General features: G+C 45.4%; 1 protein-coding gene across 1 annotated transcript in view; it reads left to right on the top strand.

Moving 5' to 3' along the window:
• The first annotated feature begins 5398 nt into the window (after positions 1–5398).
• TXNDC17 (thioredoxin domain containing 17) overlaps positions 5399–21534 on the top strand; it is a 365052-nt gene continuing 348916 nt past the window's right edge. Inside the window, exon 1 of the mRNA XM_069615032.1 lies at positions 5399–5756. Within this exon, the coding sequence (XP_069471133.1) occupies positions 5612–5756 (145 nt within the window). The 5' untranslated portion in view covers positions 5399–5611. The remainder of the gene's footprint in view (positions 5757–21534) is intronic.

The following is a 21534-nucleotide window of genomic DNA, read 5'->3' as shown; positions in this document are numbered from 1 at the left end:
GGGCTTCAGCACTGAAGCCCGCCAAAGGCCAACGAACAAAGGGACCAAACCTGGTTTGGCGCGCAGAGACAAACACAAGAAGGACCTTTCCTAAAAGAAATAGCGAAAAAAGTTGACCGGAGATAGGTCTTGGGCGCCATATTGAAAACATGGCTGACCCGATTTTTAGCTACCGTTGTTCGCGGACAGGAAAAATCATGGTAGTTTGATCTAAACCACTGCCACCAGTCATTTCAAGTAGGAAAGGGTAACATTTGACTGTTACATGAGTGTTTTGACTTGGGGGATGCTAGGCAACCCCTCCAGCACTCTATAGGAAGATAGGGTGTGCTGGGTCTGTACATTTAAAGAGACTAGTAAAGTCAATTTAACTTTACATGCTCTGGGAGACAGTAGTCACTCCCAGAGAAGGTATTTAAACCTTGGGAAGTCTGAAAGACATCCCTGTGCCACTGCACTGAAGGTGCTGTGTGACACACAGAAAAAGATGATGCCTATGGGGTTGTTTTAAAACTCCATAACCAAAGAACACAAAAGTCAAACACACACAAAGTAAAACTCCTACTACTGCTTGACCTTTCAGCAGCTTTTGATTTGGTCAATCACCAAACTGCCACCACCTGAAAACAGAAGCACACTTATCCGACTCAGCCACATCAGGGATCAGATCCTTCCTTGCAAATAGAACTATGAGGGTCTTCTCTGCAACTGACTCTGCTGAACCCTATCCAGTATCTTGTGGGGTCCCGCAAGGATCATTCATGCGTCTCCCCTACGCATTATAATGTCTTTACGAAGCCTCTCTTCGACATCCTCGATTATCTGGGTGTTATGTATACCAACTACGCTGACGACACCTAGATACTCGTTCCCATCACGGGAGACCATGCAACAGAAAATAAAGCCCTCAACGAAATCTATTCAGTAATCCAAGCCTGGATGGCACAACACAGACTCTGTTTAAACAACGATAAAACTGAGCTGCTAATCCTTGGTTCTCACGCTGGGCTTAACAAACTTGACCCTGCCTTCAAATCCTTCACCATCGATGGCAACACTATCAAGGTCTCTAATAACACAAAAACCCTTGGTATCTACCTTGACGCCACACTATCCTTCACCAGATAGAAACGAACGCTGTGGTAGCAACATCAGCTTACACCTGCAAACTAATCACTGCATGCAGGCCCTTCCTCACGACACCCAACTGTATCACGCTTGGTAGAATCCTAGTTATGTCCAAAATGGATTACTCCAACGCCCTATACTTAGGGACCAGCCAAAAAAATATCAACAAGCTACAAGTAACACAAAATAATGCCATTAGGGCTTCCCTCAACATCCCGAAGAAGTCTCACATTTCGGACACCAGACGTAACTTGCACTGGTTGTCTGTCGAGCACAGAATCTCCCTTAAAACACTTGCTTTAATACATAAAGTAAGGGCGAATCTTGCCCCAGCTTACCTCACTAACCGACTCTTCGCACATACTTCCTCAAGGCCACTCAGAGCTGCTCAAGCTCATACCATGTCCATACCGAGATTTAAACTCCTAAATTCGGGTGGCTCCAGTTTCCCTGTTCTGGCAGCCAAGCTATGGAACACGCTTCTATCCTCCCTCAGATCAGAGCCTTCCTTCCAATCATTCAAGAGTAATACTAAACGCTGGCTCCAGGAACTGGATACTGTGCTGTGATAGCTTAGCCTCCTTAGAAGGGATATACAAAGGGGGCTATTCCCAACCGAGCTCCCCCACTATTGTATTTCGATTATGTGGCACTGCCTCCCGCTGCTATCTGCCTCTGATTGTACTTCCTACTAAATACTGTGTATTGACTGACTATACTATGTAACCTATGTAATTTATAGTATACATGTGTGTGTAACTCCCCTCTTGCTATACATGCACCAAGATGCTCCAGGGCCAGGAGCGCTTTACAAATAAAATAAATACAAATACAATTCAAAATACATGGAAGAGTGGGACAATAAGGCTAACACTCTTCTCAGGTAAAGAATCAAATCCTAGAAATCCAGCAAAGTTGCTGGGGGTCTCAAAAGGTAAGGGAAATTAGCACATTCTTGAGAATTCTCCCTAACATGGTCTATCAGCCTGCAAGGGCTAGACTTCACCATTGAGCTTAGGCCAGGGAAGAGTCATGATAATGCGGATGGCCTTTCCAGAAGGTATGTTGACCGTCTGTATGAGGGTGTCAATCTCGTGGGAGATTAGAAAACCCTAACTTCAGTCTGGGGGGGCGACTGTGATGCTGGAAATGTGTTGGAGGGACAGGGCCTTCATGTCCTTCTCCTGTACTCCTTTTATCATGTGTGTTCTGTGTTTTATTCTGCACAGGATTCCATGTGGGACTTTTGGCAGTGCAGCTCTTCCTCTTTTTGGTTTGGTGAACAGACCCTTGGGATAGCCTTATGGCATGGGTTGGGGTACAACCCTGTACCCGTAGTGTATGTTTTGGGGCACCTGTGTGTGCCCCACAGAGCAGGGTATGGGCTGGTGGCAGATCCATGCTGAATTTGACAGGTGCTTTGAGTATCCTCCATTTTGGGATACCCAGGCCCTGCCATTGGAATCAGTTGATTCCTGATAGGAGACAAGATGGCCCCTGTGGCCTCTTGCTTTCTATTGCCTGTTATCTTGTTTTCCCAAAGTCCTGGGAAGCCCTGACTCTTTCTCTTGCCCTGACTGGCTGTTGGGTGGAAGTTCCATATATGGTATTGTGGGGAAGTCCAGGCCAGACTGGCTGGAGCCTTCCCAATGACTGTATGTTGTGGGTACACCATTGGTGTGGGACCTGGGTGAATGGAGTGTGTGACCAATATACATTTCATGTTATGGGTGTCTGGTATGTGACACAAAGACTGAGAGAGCCCTGCCCGAAACTGGTATGAATGCAGTGTGGAGTGCTGAATGGCTGGGTGCTTGTCCCAATCCACATTCCTTGTTGTGAGTGTCTGGATGGAGAAGAATGGCCTGAATGCACTGTGAGCCTGATTGGCTGCCTGCCTGCATAAATGCCCTTCTGAATGATTGGTTGCCTTAGTGTGACCCAGCAGAGTGAATGAGAGACCAAACAGTAGATCTGGGGACCTCTTACTGCTGGAAATCGTTCAGAAGCTGAAGTCGAAACTTGATGCTTGATCTCGAAGCCGAGCCGGAAGAAGAAGGTTAACTGCTGTTTCCCTTCGACGCAATCTGAAAGCTGCTGTGCCTTCAAGAAACTGATCCAAGAGAGGACCTGGCTATGAGACCTCTTCCCGAGCTACGAGGGACCATCGAGCACCAGCTAACCTTCGCCAAGGCTCCCTGGAAGTCAGTCCTCGAAAGGCTGCTGACTGGAGACGGGGACCGCTGAGCAATCTCGAAGCGCAGCACCCGGACATCGAGGCCATCGAAGTCCATCATCGGCGACCAGGGTCCGGAGGATTGCCGTAACCGCTGGAGGCCCGTTAAAGCCGTGTTGCCTGGAAGCGGGGACAACTAGACGCTGTGCCGCCTCCGACCAGCACCTCAACGCTCCATTGCTTAAGAACACTTTGAATCAAGGACTCCCTTGCTCATCACAGTCGACCGCTCTGTCTCGCTGAAGAAAGTCAAGGTCGCTGATTCCCGCCACCCGAAGTTCACAAAGACGCTGACGACCTGATGCCCTTGCTGGGCCTATGTTCTTCATTGACTCTGTGCAGCAACAAACTATCGTCGTCGAGGTGCACCGCACGCCTCATATTCGCAGGATGTCCACAACCGTTCGTCGACAAGCACCGCCAGGACCGAAGCTGCTGCCTCAACGCCATTGTTCACCCTTTTATTCAAGGAATCTCGACGATACGTGGTTCCTGCCTTAAAGGGAGTTCACTCAAGAAGGATCCGTCGACGACCCATTGTCGAACTCTGCTAAACCAGGTACATTGGGGTAGTAGAACATTTGTAGAAGGAAATAAGACTCTGCTAAACAATATATGGACTGGGCTTGTCAATATATCTTATTTACAGGTTGCCCAGGTGGGGGGAACCTCACACAGAACTGTGCCTATTGGTAGGGGCCCAGTATTCAGCCAATTGTTTGACCAACTATTTTTTCCTCCGAAGTTTATTGTTGATACCTTTTGCTATTGATTTGTATGCCATTTGAAACTGTCAGCAGTTGGTGCATTTTAATGGAGTCAAAGAGTAATTGTGGTTCCACATAGAAATTGTACATATTTATCATTTTAGTATTGCTGAGCACAAAGTGTGTTATTGTGATTGTGTATATAACTTGAACCTTATTTATATAAAGAACTGTGTTATCACTAACATAGTATGTGGAATTTCCTTTGTGGGTGCTTGGGGACTACATTGTACTTAAGAACCAGCCTGCATCACCTCCTGAGAGCTTACGCCTTGATTTCTCATCCACATTTACCAAATAGAGAATCTTGCCTGTGGTGCTCTGTGCTACTACTCGGTATAGGGCAGGAGTACAGAAACCCCCCTACAGTCTTTACATCTAGTATGTTTTGTTCTCTAAGTAATTGGATTGCAGAGCGTGGGTGCCTCTAGGAATTACACTTGGGGGGGGGGGCACACAGGGGTCCCCATGCGAAAGTGATGGAGAGGAGGACACAGCAGCTGTAAAAAAGTCATAAATAGGAACCTGGGCCGTTTGTTTGCGCAATAACATCTTGATTTCTTTATCAGCAAGCTCAATGAAAGCGCTATCGTCTCACTGACACTCCATTCACAATTCAGTCTCATGCTGCTTTAAACATGTCAGTATTTGCCAATGCTTGTTTTTCAAAGGACTTCAGTGAAGGGCACACAGATTGGTTATAAATAGAGTGGTTGAAGGCAGACCTGGTTAAGACATTTTCATTTCACCAGTAGCATGTCTACAGCTCAAATTAAGTAAACTCTCAGAATACTGCTTTGAAAAAACACTGGTAGGCTCTTTGAGCATGATGTTTGATGGTAACGCCTGATAAAGCTATCTCAGAGATCCCATGAGGATATGTTTTGGGCGAGGAGGGGCATGAAGTGGGTGGTAATGGCCATAGGGATTAGCATGGGCAGTGAAAAGCCCAAACTGTTGGCATTGCCAATGCTTGTTTTTAGATTGCTCCTATTCCATAGAGATAAGGGTTTCTTCCTCCTTGAGTGTTGATACCACTACCAGGAGGAGAGACTAGCAAACAAATCAGAATCAGAAATGCCTTTGAAACGTTCAAATGCATTTATGATGAAACCCACATAAAAACAGGAAATGTACAGGATCCTGCACCCGCCCATCTAAGGGGGAAGGTGCGCCCTTTGCCCCAGTGTACTACTCGGCCCCTTTGCTTGCAGAGAAGTCCCTTCTTAAAATTAGGCTCCCCCTTTAAATATGAAGTATCCTCCCAGGCTTATTGGCTACTCCTTGTAAAGATGGCTTCCCTTTTGCTAGGCATTCGTCTCAAGCAATTCTGTGGTCGCTGCTTCCGCGGGGAGGAGCCGTAGAGATGTCTGCAATAAAGATAGATTGAGCTGTGGTGTACTGTACAGTACTGTAGTCTGAGTTTCACACTTTGTTTTTCGCCAGGAGAGCCTGTGTCTTCCCAGCCACTGGACGTGCTATGCCGCACTACGAGGAAATCAAAGTCCAGGGCTTCGAAGAATTCAAGCGGATCGCCGAAGGCTGTACAAATGACTCCGTTTTTGTGTTGTTCTGCGGGAGTAAGAACGAAGAAGGGGTCAGCTGGTGCCCGGACTGTGTGACAGGTACGGTACATACATGCTAGAAGACTGTGTTTGGGGCATTGCCCACACGCCGGGAAACGGGGTGCACATAGAAGGGAGTGCACAGACTGGAGTGAAAGTAATGCGTGAAATAGGACTTTGATTACGGAGGGGGGGCGGAGTGCTGTCCGAGGACGAAGATCAGAGTGGATGCGTTTTAGAAATCGATATGTGTTTTCTGGGCGTTGGCGACTTAGGTTTTTTTTTATTACAGCTTCGGAGAAGAGGGCTTTCGCAGCTGTCAGGTGACCAAATATTACACGTGTTCTATTTAGTCAGCCCTGGCTTTTTATACCACATCCCTACGCCACCCGAAAGTTGGAAAACCATTTTTCGAATGAGAAAAGTATACTACAAATAGCAGCATGCAAAGAAAAAAGTGCTGTTGCTTAAAAAGTCAGGCTTAAAGCAGGAGCGATTTACACGTCATGGCTCGTTTAAGAGACCATTGTTTTGGGCAAGGCGTGTTAGGAAATGCAACTGGTTATTTTTGAGTCCAGCAAACTTGCTCGTGTTTGGCTACAAGGATTTCACCCACAAGACCACATAAAAGTGTCATCAAAACACGTCTCTTAATGGGAATTTGTTTTGCTGAGAATATTTCACTATAGATTTTTGCGATTAAACAGTGGGCACCTTTTATACTATGCCAGCATAGTTATTGGAAAATCTCCCCTCTCGGGTCGTTTTTGTGGTGTTGATGTTTTTTTTAATGCCAATGCTCTTTTGTCTGGTACACTTTCTTCTAAGGCTAAAGGTCAATATTTACGTATATTCATAGGTGCCAGCTTTTGATTTTTGCTATGGGGCCAGAAATTCCCACACCTAGTGATGTGAGGGAGCCATACCCATCCAATAGTCGACACATTTTTCAGCAGAAATGGGGGGGAAAGCCATATGATTTACAGGAAGATATAAACGTAACATCTCAGCAAAAGTCACCTAACCTGCTCAGTTGCCATTGCAATATTCTGTTATGGGATCCCCTGCTTCCCCTTTCAATTCCTGAATCCCGCTAAATAGTTGTGTCCTGCTAACCCCCTCCAATGAAGGCTTAGGGGTTCCATCGATGAGGCTCCGCTCTTATTTTGTCTTCTACTACAAAATAAACCCTCACTCCTGATATTGCCACATAGGTAAATGTTAACAGTGACGAAACATATACTGGACGTCACATTGTATTTGTTTCCTGCCTTACTAATGGCAACTTGTTTTTGATGTAACTGGCCATAATATTCTGTATAGTAAAGACTCATTCTGTGAAATAATGTTCTCAATATCACTGGTCACCATTTATGAAAATAAGGGCCTGCACATCTTATGGCCCCCATGGCCCTGCTAATTCTAGGGCTGGCCCTGATTGTGCATAAAATGTCTACAAACCTTTTTGAGCTGTAAACATATAGTTGATACCGTGTGGAATGCACTTGCTGTACAATATTTGAACAGTAAGAAAACAAATGAACAAGGAGGCAAACAGATGCACTGGCCCATTCCATTAAGCATTTCGTCACAGGCCCACTTTACTGACCAATGGCTGACATCATTGCGCCGTCAGAACAGCATTTACAAATGACAGCGGGATCTAGCCAACGCTTGGGCTTTAAAGCGCCAATTGAGTTGTGTCTTTGAAACGCTGCACATTCCTGCGCTGTCTTACTGTAGAATTTACTGTGGCAAGGCTACGCAATCCTAGATTCCCATCCGGGAGGTTGAACAGAAACCCAGCAGCTCATTAAAAATGCATTTTGTTTAACGCTTCAGCAGAACTATAATTGCCACAGCACTCTCACCGGTGTTAAGATGAGCAGTAACCACGTACATGTGTCTTGGCCTAACACGCACACTCTGTAAAGGCTCTGTATCACTTCCCCGTATGCCCCCATTCAGCTGGCCAGATGCAGATGAACAGCCCCCTGTTATGGAGAATTCTCCAAATGTGCTAATGTGCAATTGTGCAACTTTGCTGGATTTCTGGATTTCTAGGATTTGATTTTTTTACCTGGGTAGAGTATGAGCCTTTTTTTCCCACTCTTCCATGTATTTTGTGTGTGTTTTACTTTTATGTTCTTTGGTTATGGAGTTTAAAAACGACTCCAGTGGCATCCTCCTTTTCTGTGTGTCACTAAGCACCTTCAGTGCAGTGGCACAGGGGTGTCTTTTCAGACTCCCCAAAGGTTTAAATAACTTCCCTGAGAATGACTGTCTCTCAGGACATGTAAAGTTAAATTGACTTTACTAGTCTCTTTTTTTTTTTTTTTTTTTTTTTTTTTTTTTTAAATTTACTGACCCAGCACACCTTATCTTACTATAGCATTCTGGAGGGGCTTGCTTATCTTCCCCTGAGTCAAAACACTCATGTAACAGTAACCTTTTACCTTTTCCAATTTTAAATGGCTGGTGGCAGTGGTTTAGATCAACTACCATGCTATTTTGCGACCGCTAACAACGGTAGCTCAAAATCAGGGGTAACCATGTTTTTCAATATGGTGCCCCAGACCTATCTGTAAAAACAGACTCCAGTCATCCTTTTTCGCCATTTCTTTTAGGAAAAGTCCTTCTTGTGTGTTACTCTGCATGCCAAACCAGATTTGGTCCCTTTGTCCGTGCCCTTTGGCAGGCTTCTGTGCTGAAGCCCTCCTCTGGTGCAAGAGTGTCTGGGGTGCACAGGATGTGAGGGAGGTGCCCGAAACTCCCTGTACTTAGTCTCCTAGGAGACCTGAATGCACTCTGGTGTGATTGGCTGGCTGGCTGACTGTCCGGCTGACTGTCCGGCAAGGACAGCCACCCTGCTGGGTGATTGACAGCCAGGCTGAATGAATGGGGGGAAAACTGTTTAAAAGCGGGTCTCTGGGACTTGGAAAGCAGAGTAGACCACTGGAACGAAAGAACCGAAGAGGTGAGGAAGGAAAAGGGCAGCTGCAACTCCTGGACGACCGGTGAAGCCCTGCTGCTGGTCCGAATTGCCTGAAACTCCAATGAAGGAGTAGCCCTTCAAGGTTAATTTCTTCCCTTGAGTTTGGTTGGAACAACCAACTCGCAAGCCACCTGGACACCATCCTATTCTGGTCGAATTTTCATCAGAGTGCTGTTGAAAACCGGATAGCCAGAGGGAAGGAAACCAGGGGGACTTTAAGGCACTCCAACCTTAAAACCAATGTCTTGCTACAGCTTTTTGGCCTCTTCCCTGGGCAGTGTAGGAAACTCTGACGTCCTCCTTCTTGTCCCCACGACTGTAGCACAGAAACAGCGAGATCTGCTCCAACTACCTCAGCTACAGCTTTCTTCATTTAAAAAGGTACTGTGCAAACGCGGTCCGAAAATCTTTTCGGCTATCGAGAAAGTGCGTGAAACTTTTCTCAACTACGAAGGCTTGTCCTTCCCTAAACATTCGTCAAACTTTTTGCCTAGACAAATCCTTTAAAAATCTGTGGCAAAGACTTAACCGTTATATACCAGAACTGTGCAATCCTACACAAAAGACTCTGAACCATTGACTTTGGCCCAGGCCGGTTGAGAAGAATTGCTGGTTGTATTTAACTGAAACCCTTTGCCCTACCTATGAATGTATTTGGGCTGTCTATGCTTATAACCTTGTCTTTTCCTCCCTTTTTTAAGTATCTAAAGTGGCATTTTGCTGCTACTTCATTTTTGAGCTAAACTTGTTCAGTTACTTACCGGTTGATTTTTGTGGTGTATTAGTGTGTGATGTTGAGCTGCTTATGCTAGTGTAATGTTTTATAACTGATTGAGTAAATAAATCTATATTCTTTTACTGAGAAACGTTGAGTAAGTGTTTACTTGAATCACTGTATTGGTTGGTCCTTTGTGCAACTTGTTCTACTGCTCACTTAAACTCTTGAGATAAGTCTGGCTGCTCAGCCATCGCTACCACTTTACTGTGTAGTACAGGCTTGTACCAAAGGTGAAATTGTGCTTACACTAGTAGTCCTAATTGCCTGTAGTGTTCCCAAACGGTACTGCAGGTGATTCTGCCTAACACCCCCCACATACCTGGAGATTAACACTCGCAAGACAGACGTGCACAAGCCATGTTTTATAAGTGAAGACCTCTCGGAGGTCAGGAGAGCTGACACCAGAAACTTAAAAAAAATTGCTTTGCAAAAGCAGCACCGAAAAGCATTGTGCACATCACACAGGAACTGTTAGGACTGTTTTTCGGAAGTCCAACTAAGGGCTTAGTAAAACCATTCAACCGAGACAGTACAAGACTCCATTCATAGTATAAGGTTGTACCACCTGTTTTGTATACAGAGCAGCCAGGCTTATCTTGGGAGGGAGAGAGGGCTATAGGAAAGTAAATAGGACCTGTAGTATACCAAGGGTTTAATAGAAACACTGGCAACCAGAAGTGTTATAACAAATAAAGGTTTATTATAAATATCTCAAGACTTAACTTGGCCTACTTGTAAGTACTGGACGTAGAGTCAAACACATTTATACAAACATACCACCACAATACTTGAAGGTAAAACAGACCAAAGCATAAACCTTCTTCAGAATACCTAACAGTAATTCTAGGGAAGCCAGACCTTATCATACACATTTAGTAAAGGACACGCCTATTCATGGGGAGTAAAAACCATATGTTAATTTCTGATTACTTTCAGTAATACAAGGGTAGTAGACCCTGTCAGTTTATGCAATTTTCTAATTGCATAATCATCCAATCATGTTTCCAGGATACTTTTCTGAATAGTGGAACACAGATTCAAGGACAGTATATACCTCCAACTACTTATAGGATAACACAGTTATACTAGGTGAGTAAAACCTGTTGGTGCAATTTATAATTGCTTTTCAGCTCAGTGGAACACATCGGAAGGTAAGCAAGAACTCTTTTTACACTAATTTAGGATGCACCGGGCAGTCCAAGGTCAGCTGCGCCTACAGAACACTTTTTTAATAATGTCCCACAGCTATTGTAGGCAGGCAAAACCTAATGTTATATACTATTACAGTTGCATTTCAGATCAGTTGAACACAGATTGCGGTAAGCAATAACTCAGCATATTTTAGGATGGTACATAGCTAACTCAAGGTAAGTAAGAACCATATACTTTTTAAAGGAGTTATCAGCAACTTAAAGGTAGGTATAAACCCAAGAGTGTTTTAGCATCTGTAGAAAATAGACCAGGGAAAGCAAAACCCAATCTTACTCCATGTTATTCTAGGTAGTTAACACCTAAGACGGATTTATTCTAAGCAGGCTATACAGCAAATTAAGGGAAGCACGACCCAGCTGGGAATACTATTCAGCTGTCCTCTAAAAGAAATATTTAGTGAAGCCAACAGCATTACTTTTTCCGAAAGAGGCACAACCCATTCACAGGTGAGTAAAATAAACTTGCATATACTTTTCAGAATGGCACAACACACATTCAAGGAAGGTAAGAACTTACTGCTCATTCTCTAGAGTTAGAGTTACAAACTCAATTTCACAATTAAGTACTTTTAAACAGGTGTTCTACTTTTCAAGACAGTATCCTTTACTTAACCAGTCTTTCCCTATTCTACTCAGGCAGAGAGGGAGCCCAGTGGTCTAGGATGAGATGGGGTTCTCTTGCAGGCAAAAGTCAGAGTTACTGTGGAAGACTGTTCATACAAGTAAGTAGTAACTTTAAAGTTGGTTAGGGTCCAAGGACTTCAAGGAAGACACCCTAGGAGGATTTCAGCAGTGGGCCTGGGTGTATTTCAGCAGTGGGCCTGGTTGAACTGGATGAGAGGACTCCAAATCACAGAAAACACCCCAAATCTTTACAGAAATCACAAAGGCTTAAGGTAAGTAAATGCCCCAGCCAACACAGTACTTTAGCACAGAAGAGTTGCAGCAAGAAGACTTCAGGATCTTTATTTACAAAAACCCGGATCTGAAGACAAAAACCCGGTCGATGGATTATTTTGTCATGAAGATCGAAGACACGGCTTTGGAAGGGATTTCTCAGCAATGATTAACGGAGAAGGCTACAGGCAAGAGTTTCTTTGCGGCTGGATGCAGCTCTGTGGTTTTGGCTCCCTTTTCAGGAGCCAAAAGAAGACTGAATATCACTGATTGGATTCTCATCCTTTGTAAGGACCGGCATTCTGTTGAGGGGACTTTTTGGACTCAATTTACATCCCTAGAGGTCCAGCAGGATGCCACCAAGTTTCTACTCGATTCGGAACACGATGCACCGCACGATGGCTCGAGGTCCCAGGGTATTGGGGTATTGCAGCCTTGCAAGTTTGCAGCACGACGTGGGATGGCTCAAAATGCAGGTCTTCTTTAGTTTAGTGGATTACACCAGGCTCTGGGTTGTCGTTTACGGAATCCCCGGGTTGATGGCAAGGAAGGGTTACATCAGGCTCTGGTTACACAGCAGGCTCTCAGGTTTCTGGAAATCCCTACGGCCGTTGTTTTCCAGTGGTTGACTTGTCAGCAGGTTCAGAGTGTTTATCAGAAACTACAGCACAACCCTCATCCCCCTGTATTTTACAGCAAGGGGCAGCCTGGATGTCCAGTCAGCTCAGCACCCCCCCACTGGGAGTGTCTTCATTTCGGGCAAGGTGAAAGACAAAGGGCTGCAGAGATTTGGACTCCTCCCTTGCTTCCTGTCTTTCCAGACACCCTGGAGCCTGGGCGTGAAATCGGCCGGAATCCTGTGGAAGACAAAACAGCCACTGAGGTTGTTTCCGCCTAGAATGGCCGGAGAAAACCTCAAACAGCAAGCGCACAAGAAATGGCAAAAAGAGTCCACCATATTAGCAAAATGTTGGTCCTTCTGTGCATTACTGGGGCTGAATTAACAGCCTGCGAGTAATGAAGACTAAAGTGATAAAAGTAGTCACACTGCCACCAGCCATTCAAGGTAACTTGCAATTGTAACACAATGTTACCAGGTAAGTAAGAAAGGGGTTACAGTGTTTCCCCAGCATTCCACATAAGGTGGGGTGTGCTGGCTCACTATATAAAATGTAAAGGGGGATGAAAATCCCTCTTTACATTTTGGGAACTGTAGTTTACCCAAGTACATGAAAGAGAAATTAACCAGAGAGCCCATAGGGGCAACCTAGCCCAAGCCCAAAAATGGTAGGGAACTATAGCGAGACATAAAACGGTCCCCCATAAAAAGAGTAAAATTCGACTTAAATAAATGTCATCCCCAGGGCCAAAAGAGACCTATGACTACCGAATTGACAATGCCAAATCAAGAACAAAAGAGCTTTTCATTATCCTCAGGGAACTCCAGTCACCCTCCACAGATACAGAAACCTGTGTGAAAGATGCAGACTGGTGTGAGATATGATATGATATGATATGATATGGTATTTGTAACGCGCCTATACACAAGTGTTTCAAGGCGCGACGAGGCAGGGAGGGAGGGAAACAAGGGGAAGACAGACAAACGATCCTACTAGGCCAGGTGTCATTCAGATCGCGCAAGTGCAGAGGTAAGGGGAAAAGGAGGAAGTGCAGGGGGAGGAGGTGGGGGGGAAAGTGCAGTACAAGGTAAGTAGCGTAAAAAAAATAATAATTAATAAATAAAAAGGGCCAGCTGGTGGCAAGTGCGAGGTAAGTGCAGAGCAAGTGCTGGGAAGGGGGCTGTAGGGTACAGTGACAGTCCCACAGTGCAGGGGGAGCCAGGGAGGCAGTGCAAGTGGAGAGTGGCTGGGCCCTGGACCGAGGTTGCTGAGAGTGGCCCAGATGCAGGTTTAGTGCTGAATTCAGTGGGGAGTTAAGCAGGTTTAGCAGGGGAGAGGGTGAGAGAAGGCAGAAGCGAAGAGGAAGGTTTTGGGGTGCTTCCGGAACCGGAGATGGTTCTCCTCAAGTTTCAGGGAGGCAGGAAGGCTGTTCCAGAGGGAGGCCCCTGCTGCGGAGAGAGATCTACCCCCAGCTCGTTGCTTCGAGAAGCGGCTGACCATGAGGGAGTTGGAGACGGATGAGCGAAGGGCTCGTGAAGGAAGATATTTAGGAAGAGAGAGTTGAAGGTATTTAGGTCCCAGGCCCCAGAAGGCCTTGTGGACAATGCAGAGGGTTTTGAACTTAATCCTCGCAGCCACTGGGAGCCAGTGAAGGGATTTCAGTCCTGGAGAGATACGGTCCCTGGGCTTGAGGCCAAGGACAAGTCTCGCAGTTCTGTTCTGGATAAGTTGCAGAGGGCGGAGAGTGGAGGCAGGCAGATTAAGATAGAAGCTGTTACAGTAGTCCAGCCTTGAGAGAACCAGGGCTCGGGAGACAGTGAGCTTCTGGGGGAAGGAGAGGAAGGGAAGAATACCTCTGAGGAGGTGCAGCTGGTAGTGTGACTTCTTAGAGACGTCAGATATATGAGGAGAGAAGGAGAGTGTGGAGTCGAAGATGACCCCGAGGTTTTTAGCCTTGCAGGTAGGGGCAGGAAGGGGGCCAAGGGAGGCCGGCCAGAGAGCTGCAGGGAAGGAGGGAGTGGGTGTGCCGATGAGTAGAATCTCAGTCTTACTGGCGTTGAGGCAGAGGTCATTGGCGGCACACCATTCCTGGATAGCAGACAGACAGTCGGAGATGAGGGAAGGAGAGGAGGAGGCCGAGGGTAGCCTGAAAATGAGCTGGGTATCGTCTGCATAGCACTGGAAGTAGGGGCAGAGAGCGGCGATGCGGTGGGCAAGGAGTGCCAGATACTGGTTGAAAAGCCAGGGAGAGAGGTTGGAACCCTGGGGGACACCACAGGTGATATGATATGATATGATATGGTATTTGTAACGCGTATTTGTAAGGTGGAGAAAAAGATGTCGGAGAGGAAGGAGCCCATTTGGACCTGGGAGGGTCGACCGGAAAGGAAAGAAGTCAGCCATGCCAGAGCCTGACCAGTGATACCCAGGTTATCACGGAGACAGTTGAGCAGGATGGCATGGTTGACAGTGTCAAAGGCAGAGGAGAGATCGAGCAGAATGAGAACACAGGGAGTGTTGGAATCGAGGTTCAGGAGCAGGTCCTCACGGATGTTCAGTAGAGCAGTTTCCATGCTTCTGGCCGCTCTGAAGCCGGATTGATGGTCATGAAGATTACCAACAGATTCAGCATGGAGGTTAAGCTGGGAAATACAAAAGGAATACAAAAGGCTTTGGCAGACAAAATTGCCATGCTACAATCCAAAATCGAACTGAAAAAGACTAGCCTAACCAAAAAAGCAAACATCCCACTATCATCCACCACTAAAACTCAAACCTGCCCTCCCTTCTCTTTCGCCCCTGTCACAACGAAAGAAGTGGAAAGCATCATCAAAGGCCTCAAGCCTTCCAGATGCCAAGGGGACTCCTGCCCATCCTCCATCATTCAGGAAGGTGCCAACGATCTGGCCCCCTTCACAACAGCCCTAATCAACTCTTCTTTCAAAACTAGTTCAGTCCCCAGCAGCCTCAAGGAGGCGTGGGACATGCCCCCCCCCCCCCCAAAAAAAAAAAAACCTTAGACCTCAACAACCCCACTAATTATAGGCCAATCACCACTGTGCCCAACATCCTAAAGATCTTAGACAGAGTGGCCTACCTGCAAATCTAGAAGCAACTGGAAGAGAACCTTTTGGGCCTCAGACAATCTGGTTTCAGGCCAAGGCACGGAACTGAGACAGCACCTCTGGACTTAAAAATCCAGATGGACGGGGCGAAGGACAAGGGCAATCTAGAGCCATTCTTCTGTTGCTTGACCTCTCGGCAGCCGTCGACCTCGTTGACCACTAGATCCTCACGGAACATCTGACTGCTTCAGCTGCTTTCTCCAGCCAGGCGACCGCCTGGGTCCAATCCTTCCTCGCCAACCGAACCACCCGCGTCTTTTCGCCAGGGGCTTCAGCCCACCCCATCCTTTGTGGCGTCTCTCAAGGCTCGTGTGTCTCACCGACCTTATACAATATCTTCACAAAGCTATTGTTCGACCGCCTAGACAACCTGGGTGTCCCATACACAAACTATGCTGACGATACCTAGGTTCTCATCACCCTATCAGGCTGCTATGAAGTGGACTCCACACAGATTAACAACCTCTACCTGGAGATCCAAGCTTTGATGGCAGAACATGGTTTATGCCTCAACGACGAGAAAACGGAGCTCCTTCTCGTCGGCTCCCAACCATGGCTAAACAAACTGGACCCCTGTTACACTTCTATCAACATAGATGGTAACCTAATCACAGTAGACAAAGATATCAAAACCCTAGGGGTTTATTTGGATTCCCCACACTAGCTCAAAAAACAAGTAAACGCAACAGCCTCCTCCACGGCTTACACAAATAAGCTCATCAATGCCTGCAAAGCCTTCCTCTCGCCTTCCAGGTGCATTACCCTAGCCAGAGCGCTAGTGCTCTCAAAAATCGACTACTGCAACACGCTCTTCCTTGGCACTTCAGAACGCAATTTGAACAAATTGCAAGTGTTGCAGAATAATGTCCTCAGAGCCACTCGGAGTATCCCGCGGCACGCTCACATCTCCAGCTTCAGACAAGATGCCCACTGGCTCCCGGTACGAGACAGAATCACCCTTAGATCACTAGTCATTGTCCACAAATGCCTTTCTAATGATGCCCCCAAGTACCTGGCAGACAAGTTTAACAAACGCATTTCAACCAGATCAACTAGAATGCAGAATTCTCACTGTCTATCCATCCCTAAATTCTCCCAAAAAAAAGAAAAGAAAAAAAAAGTAGGCGGCTCCAGCTTCCCGGTCATTGCTGCCAAACAATGGAATGCTATACCTGTGAACCTTAGAGCAGGACCATCCTTTTGGACCTTCAGGGCAAAAACTAAGTCCTGGCTTGCTAACATGAATACTCCGTTTGACATACTTACCTTTTGTCTCGCCACCGTATTTCTGCCGTTGCTCGCCTCTTGACCACCATGTAACACTGCGCACTTATTCTTATTATTTTGTATGTCTATAATATGTTGTAACCTGCTCTAAGTCTCTGGCGCCCAGTTACCTCAGGGTTTGGCGCGCAATATAAATAAAGAAACAAACAAACAATCTAGGTGAGAGGGGTAAAGGATTCCTCTTCACCTGGGCACAAGGTAACATCGTTACTCGGTCAAAGCAAAAAAGTTGTGGGGTTGACAAAGTCAGGAAGATTTATCATTGATATGAACATTTTACCTAATGGGGCCAAAACTGCCTTTAATTTCACCCAATGTATCGGTTTCCCAAACCATAATTGTGCTCACAAACAAGCGCACCACACAGAGGAGGTAACACTGATCACCGCCATACAACACCGGCCTCCATTTATCAATCGTCATACAAAACATTTGGACCAACAGCCTTCTAGCCACATTAGCCAAATGTGTTGTGTTCCATTACAATGTAAAGCGTCCTTGGTGACCAGCCCTTGAACCATAATCTGCTGTCTCCAGGATTTGGGGCCCACTAATACTCTGCACCAAAACCTAAAGAAATCACCTGATAGAAATCCCCACCCTGTGTGTTATAATTACTGGGTGGGTCTCCCCTTAAGAAAAATGTAGGAGCGGTGGGCAGCACAATATTTTTTATCATCAGTTGTGCTGAATATTCAAAACTCTAAATTGAGCCTTTAAAGTGTTAGCCTGGAGCTACCGGTCAAAACTGGTCCTATAGCACAAGGACCTCTAATGACCACAAAACAAAAATAAGGCGATGTTGCCTTATTATTACTGGCGCTTCTCAGTTGGCCCCCAATCCTAGGGGCTGCAGTGTTTCAAAAATGTGTAGTTCCCTAAAATTAATCTTTCCATTTGTAAAGTAAATTAAATCATCAGTTGAATCTGTGTTGTTATAATCAGGAATGTTTATTCACATTCCCGTTTTTGCATCTAGTGAAATGGCGCTTATATTTAGTATGCCACGTTGAGCGATCATCTCATGCTGTCAATATACATTTTGCCAATGCATTTCGGTGAAAACCTTCATCAGGGCTGCATAAAGGCTCTTGATTAAATCATCAAGCTATTCAGAAATTCTATTATGTACACCATCATTGTCAATATCAGTTTATTTCATGTTTCATATTCAATGCATAAACACATTAGTCAGTAAACACATACCATTAATAATGATGTCCCACGGATGTTCAATAGTTGAGAAAGTGAAACAAAAACAAAAAGTGCGATTTTATTTTCAGCGTTATGGGCTCGATCTGCATAAGTTCTTAAGGACTAAAGTGTCTCTTACCTGATCGCATGGAATGCAGTCTTTCTAAGATTCGTTCGAACCACATGGGGTTCCGTTCATCTATTGCGTATAGGAACGCTTTCAGCAATGTGGCCGCTTTTGTTTCTGACCCTCGAGTGCGTATGCAAACGCATGTGCCGTTCCTGTCTCTGCTAGAGAAACAGGCATCTTAATTAGCCACTTTGTCATTAAGATCTTAATCGTATGGATTAGGGGGCGAGTACGCGCTGATGCTTACCCCTCGTTCCAGCGTCGTACTGCAAGCTGCAGAAAGTAACGCTCGTGCAGGCTTGTATGCATGTATTTAAGGGTTGCCATGGAGACGGTTGCAAGGTGCCGTGGTCTCGCTGGGAAACCAGAGCACGTACGCCTTGGGTGCTAACCCTGGGGCGGGGACGTCTCCATGGCAACCTCATGTTGCCTGCGGCACTGAAGAGAACTGACAGCTGCGATGTCCGAGTTGTTTCTGTTCTATCAACGTTGTGTCTGAAACTGATAATCTCTATTTCTTTGCCCTATGCAAATATGTTAAAGCTTAATCGAACTCATATAAATACGAGTTAATGGAGACTCATGTGTAATGCACTGACAGCTGTGCTGTCTATACTGTTCCTTTTCAAATAGCATTGTGCATAAAATAATGCCCATCTCTATGCTGTCTACAAACTTTGACTGGTTAGTGCTACATCTAACTCATGAACATTCTTTTTGCTTTACATCAATAACATTGCACAAAACCAAACTGTTATTTGTCTAAACTCTCGTTGTGGACTAATGTCTATAAAACTAAAGGCAATGGATCTAATGCAAAAAAAGCACAAATTTGTATATCTCAAATTATAAAATGTGGAATTTCAAAGCAAACAGAAATTGTCCACCAAGAGGTGTTCTCTAATCTAATTGTTGGTTCAAATATCTAAAGCGTTCATATAAATGGGTCTCAGGCAACAAGCACCAATGTCCTGACCTCAGCATCCCCATTGCGGAATATGGTAACTTCTAGGAGTGCTGAAAAAATAAAATGATAAATCTAAATGGCCTATCTGGATTGTTCAACTAGAAATCTAACATAGGTTGAGATGCTAACATATTTATAAGAAGCACATATAGTTAATCTCCTTGTTCATTCCTTATTGGCATCAGGGAGCTCAGGCGGTCAATCCAAAAAGTCTCTAGTTGATCCATTGTGTTTTGGAGGTTTTCATGTGGATCTCTCTTTTCCACTATTTCAAGAATAGCAAATCGAATCTGTGCCAAGTTATGTTTCTTGTCATGCCAGTGTTTAGTTTAGTTTGTTTATTTATAAAGCGCGTCCGAACCCTCAGGTAGCTGGGCGCATAATCATGTGCACAGCAGAGTTACATATCGTTACACGAACATCATAATACAACAGACAGAGCATACATTAGTCCAGGCTCTGAATGTTTACATACAAGAGTAGAATATACCGAGAAGAGCATGTACAGAGAATAGGCACAAAATAGTTACAGTGGCAAGTGAGGACTGGGTTACAGGTTGGTCCTGAATAGGCTGTAGATAGAGTAAACATTACTACCGATCGAGAGCGGCGGCTGGCCGGTCGTGTCGGTGAGAGTCTAGATGTTTAGGCTAGTAGCCATGATTTTACCATGGCTCTGAATGGCCAGAACGTGGTTTCCGATCTAATTGTAAGAGGGAGGGTGTTCCAACATTGTGCTGTGAGCACTGGGAAACTGAAGCCTCCTGCTGTTTTTAGGTTATAGTTAGGGATATTTAGTTGGTGCAGGTAAGGAGTTCTGGTGGGTCTAATGGGGCAGTGTCTAGAGAATTTGTCTGAAAGGTAACGTGGGGCAGTAAGTGACGGGCACTTGTGGGTGATGACCAGGGTTCTTGGCTTAATTCTGTCGCGGATCGGGAGCCAGTGGACTTCTTTGCTAACCGTGGATATGTGCGCCTTGCGCGGGAGGTTGAGGGCACATTTTAGTGCATTATTTTGCAGGATCTGGAGCCTGTTCAAGTTTTTTGTGGTAGTGCCTAAGTAGAGTGTTGCAATAGTCTAATTTAGACAATATCAGCGCTCTAGATAGGGTGAGGCAACTAGAGGAGGAGAGAAAAGACCTGCAGGCATTGCTCAACTTATTGGTGTATGAGGTAGCTGAGATGGTAGAGTTTATTTGTTTCTTTAGTGACAAGGTAGAATCGAGGTATACACCTAGTGTTTTGACCTCTTTGGATACTTTTATGATGTTGCCATCAATGGTAAAGGATTGGTATCTTTGGTCCAGTTTGAGGCGAGCCTGGGAGCCTACGATAAGCAATTCTGTTTTATCGTCGTTTAGGCAAATACTGTGTGTAGCCATCCAGGCTTGGATTTCTAAGTAGATGATATTAAGCTTTGCAACATCTTCTTCATAGCTACCAGTGAGCGTGATGAGGACCTGGGTGTTGTCTGCATAATTGGTGTAGCTGACGCCCAGATCGCAAGATGGTCAAATAGGAGCTTTGTGAAGATGTTGTAAAGTGTGGGAGAAATGCAAGAGCCTTGGGGCACTCCACATGTGATTGGGATAGGGTTTGCAGCCGCAGTGGGGGCAAAGACTCTAGTCGACCTGTCAAACAGAAATGACTGGATCCACTTAGTGGCATTCTGAGAGAATGCAGCAGGGGTAGGACCCACGCTTCTTTAAGGTTGTTGGGGACCACTGAGTTTTTGAAGGAGGAGTTGATCAGAGAGGTGATGAGAGGGGCTAACTCATTAGCACCGTCTTTGATGACAGATGCGGGACAAATGTCACCTTTGCAGTTGGATGGTTTGAGACTGGCGATTATCTTGATTACTTCCTCTTCTGTGACTGGAGAGAAGTGGAAGGAGGGGCAATTAGGGGTGGTGTGGTTAATTTTTTCTGCTGGGGTTCTGCTTGGAGGCAAGGCTAGCTTTTTTTTGCTTCTATCTTAGTTTGTAGGAGGGCAGTTTTGTTAGCGAGGGCGAGCTGGATATTGTTACACCAGGCCTTGTCTTTGATGCAGTCCTCTGTAAGAGGCAATGGTGATTCAAGTTCTCTTAGTATAGAGAAGTTCTTTAGTGCCAGATTTGGCATTTTGTATTCTCAAGTTATAGATCTCTTTTTTTTTTTTTTAGCATTTAAGGTGGCGGATTTGTAGGTGGAGGCAGCTGAAGCGAATTTGTCTTTAGTGGAGAGAGAAGGGGCTTTTCTCCAGTTAGTTTCTGCAGTTCTTTTAATATTGCGGAGAGCTTTTAATTCTGCTGAGAACCAATTGTTGGAGTGGGCAATAGGTTTGGCTTTTCATTGTTTGAAAGGAGCTATCTGGTTGAGGGCTAGTTCTAAGGTATTGTTATATAGGTCTACTATGGCTGCTGGGTTGTTATTTTGCGTAGGTAGGTTAGCTTTACTGATAGGCGCGAGAAGAGGTTTGAGGTTATCTATAGTGATGTTGCGGTTATTTCTGGAGGTTATTTGAGGTAACTTAGTGGGTTGTGTGGTAGATGGTGAGGATCTAGGTAAAGAGAAGGTAATAAGGTGATGGTCAGTCCAAGCACAGGGAGTGATGTCAGTCAGTGAGAGGTTGCAATTGGCATCTGCAAGCCAATCCA

Source organism: Ambystoma mexicanum, chromosome 9 (genome assembly GCF_040938575.1).
Source record: "Ambystoma mexicanum isolate Mex_15411 chromosome 9, UKY_AmexF1_1, whole genome shotgun sequence".
Lineage (NCBI taxonomy): Eukaryota > Metazoa > Chordata > Amphibia > Caudata > Ambystomatidae > Ambystoma > Ambystoma mexicanum.
This window is presented reverse-complemented; position numbering and strand designations above follow the sequence as displayed.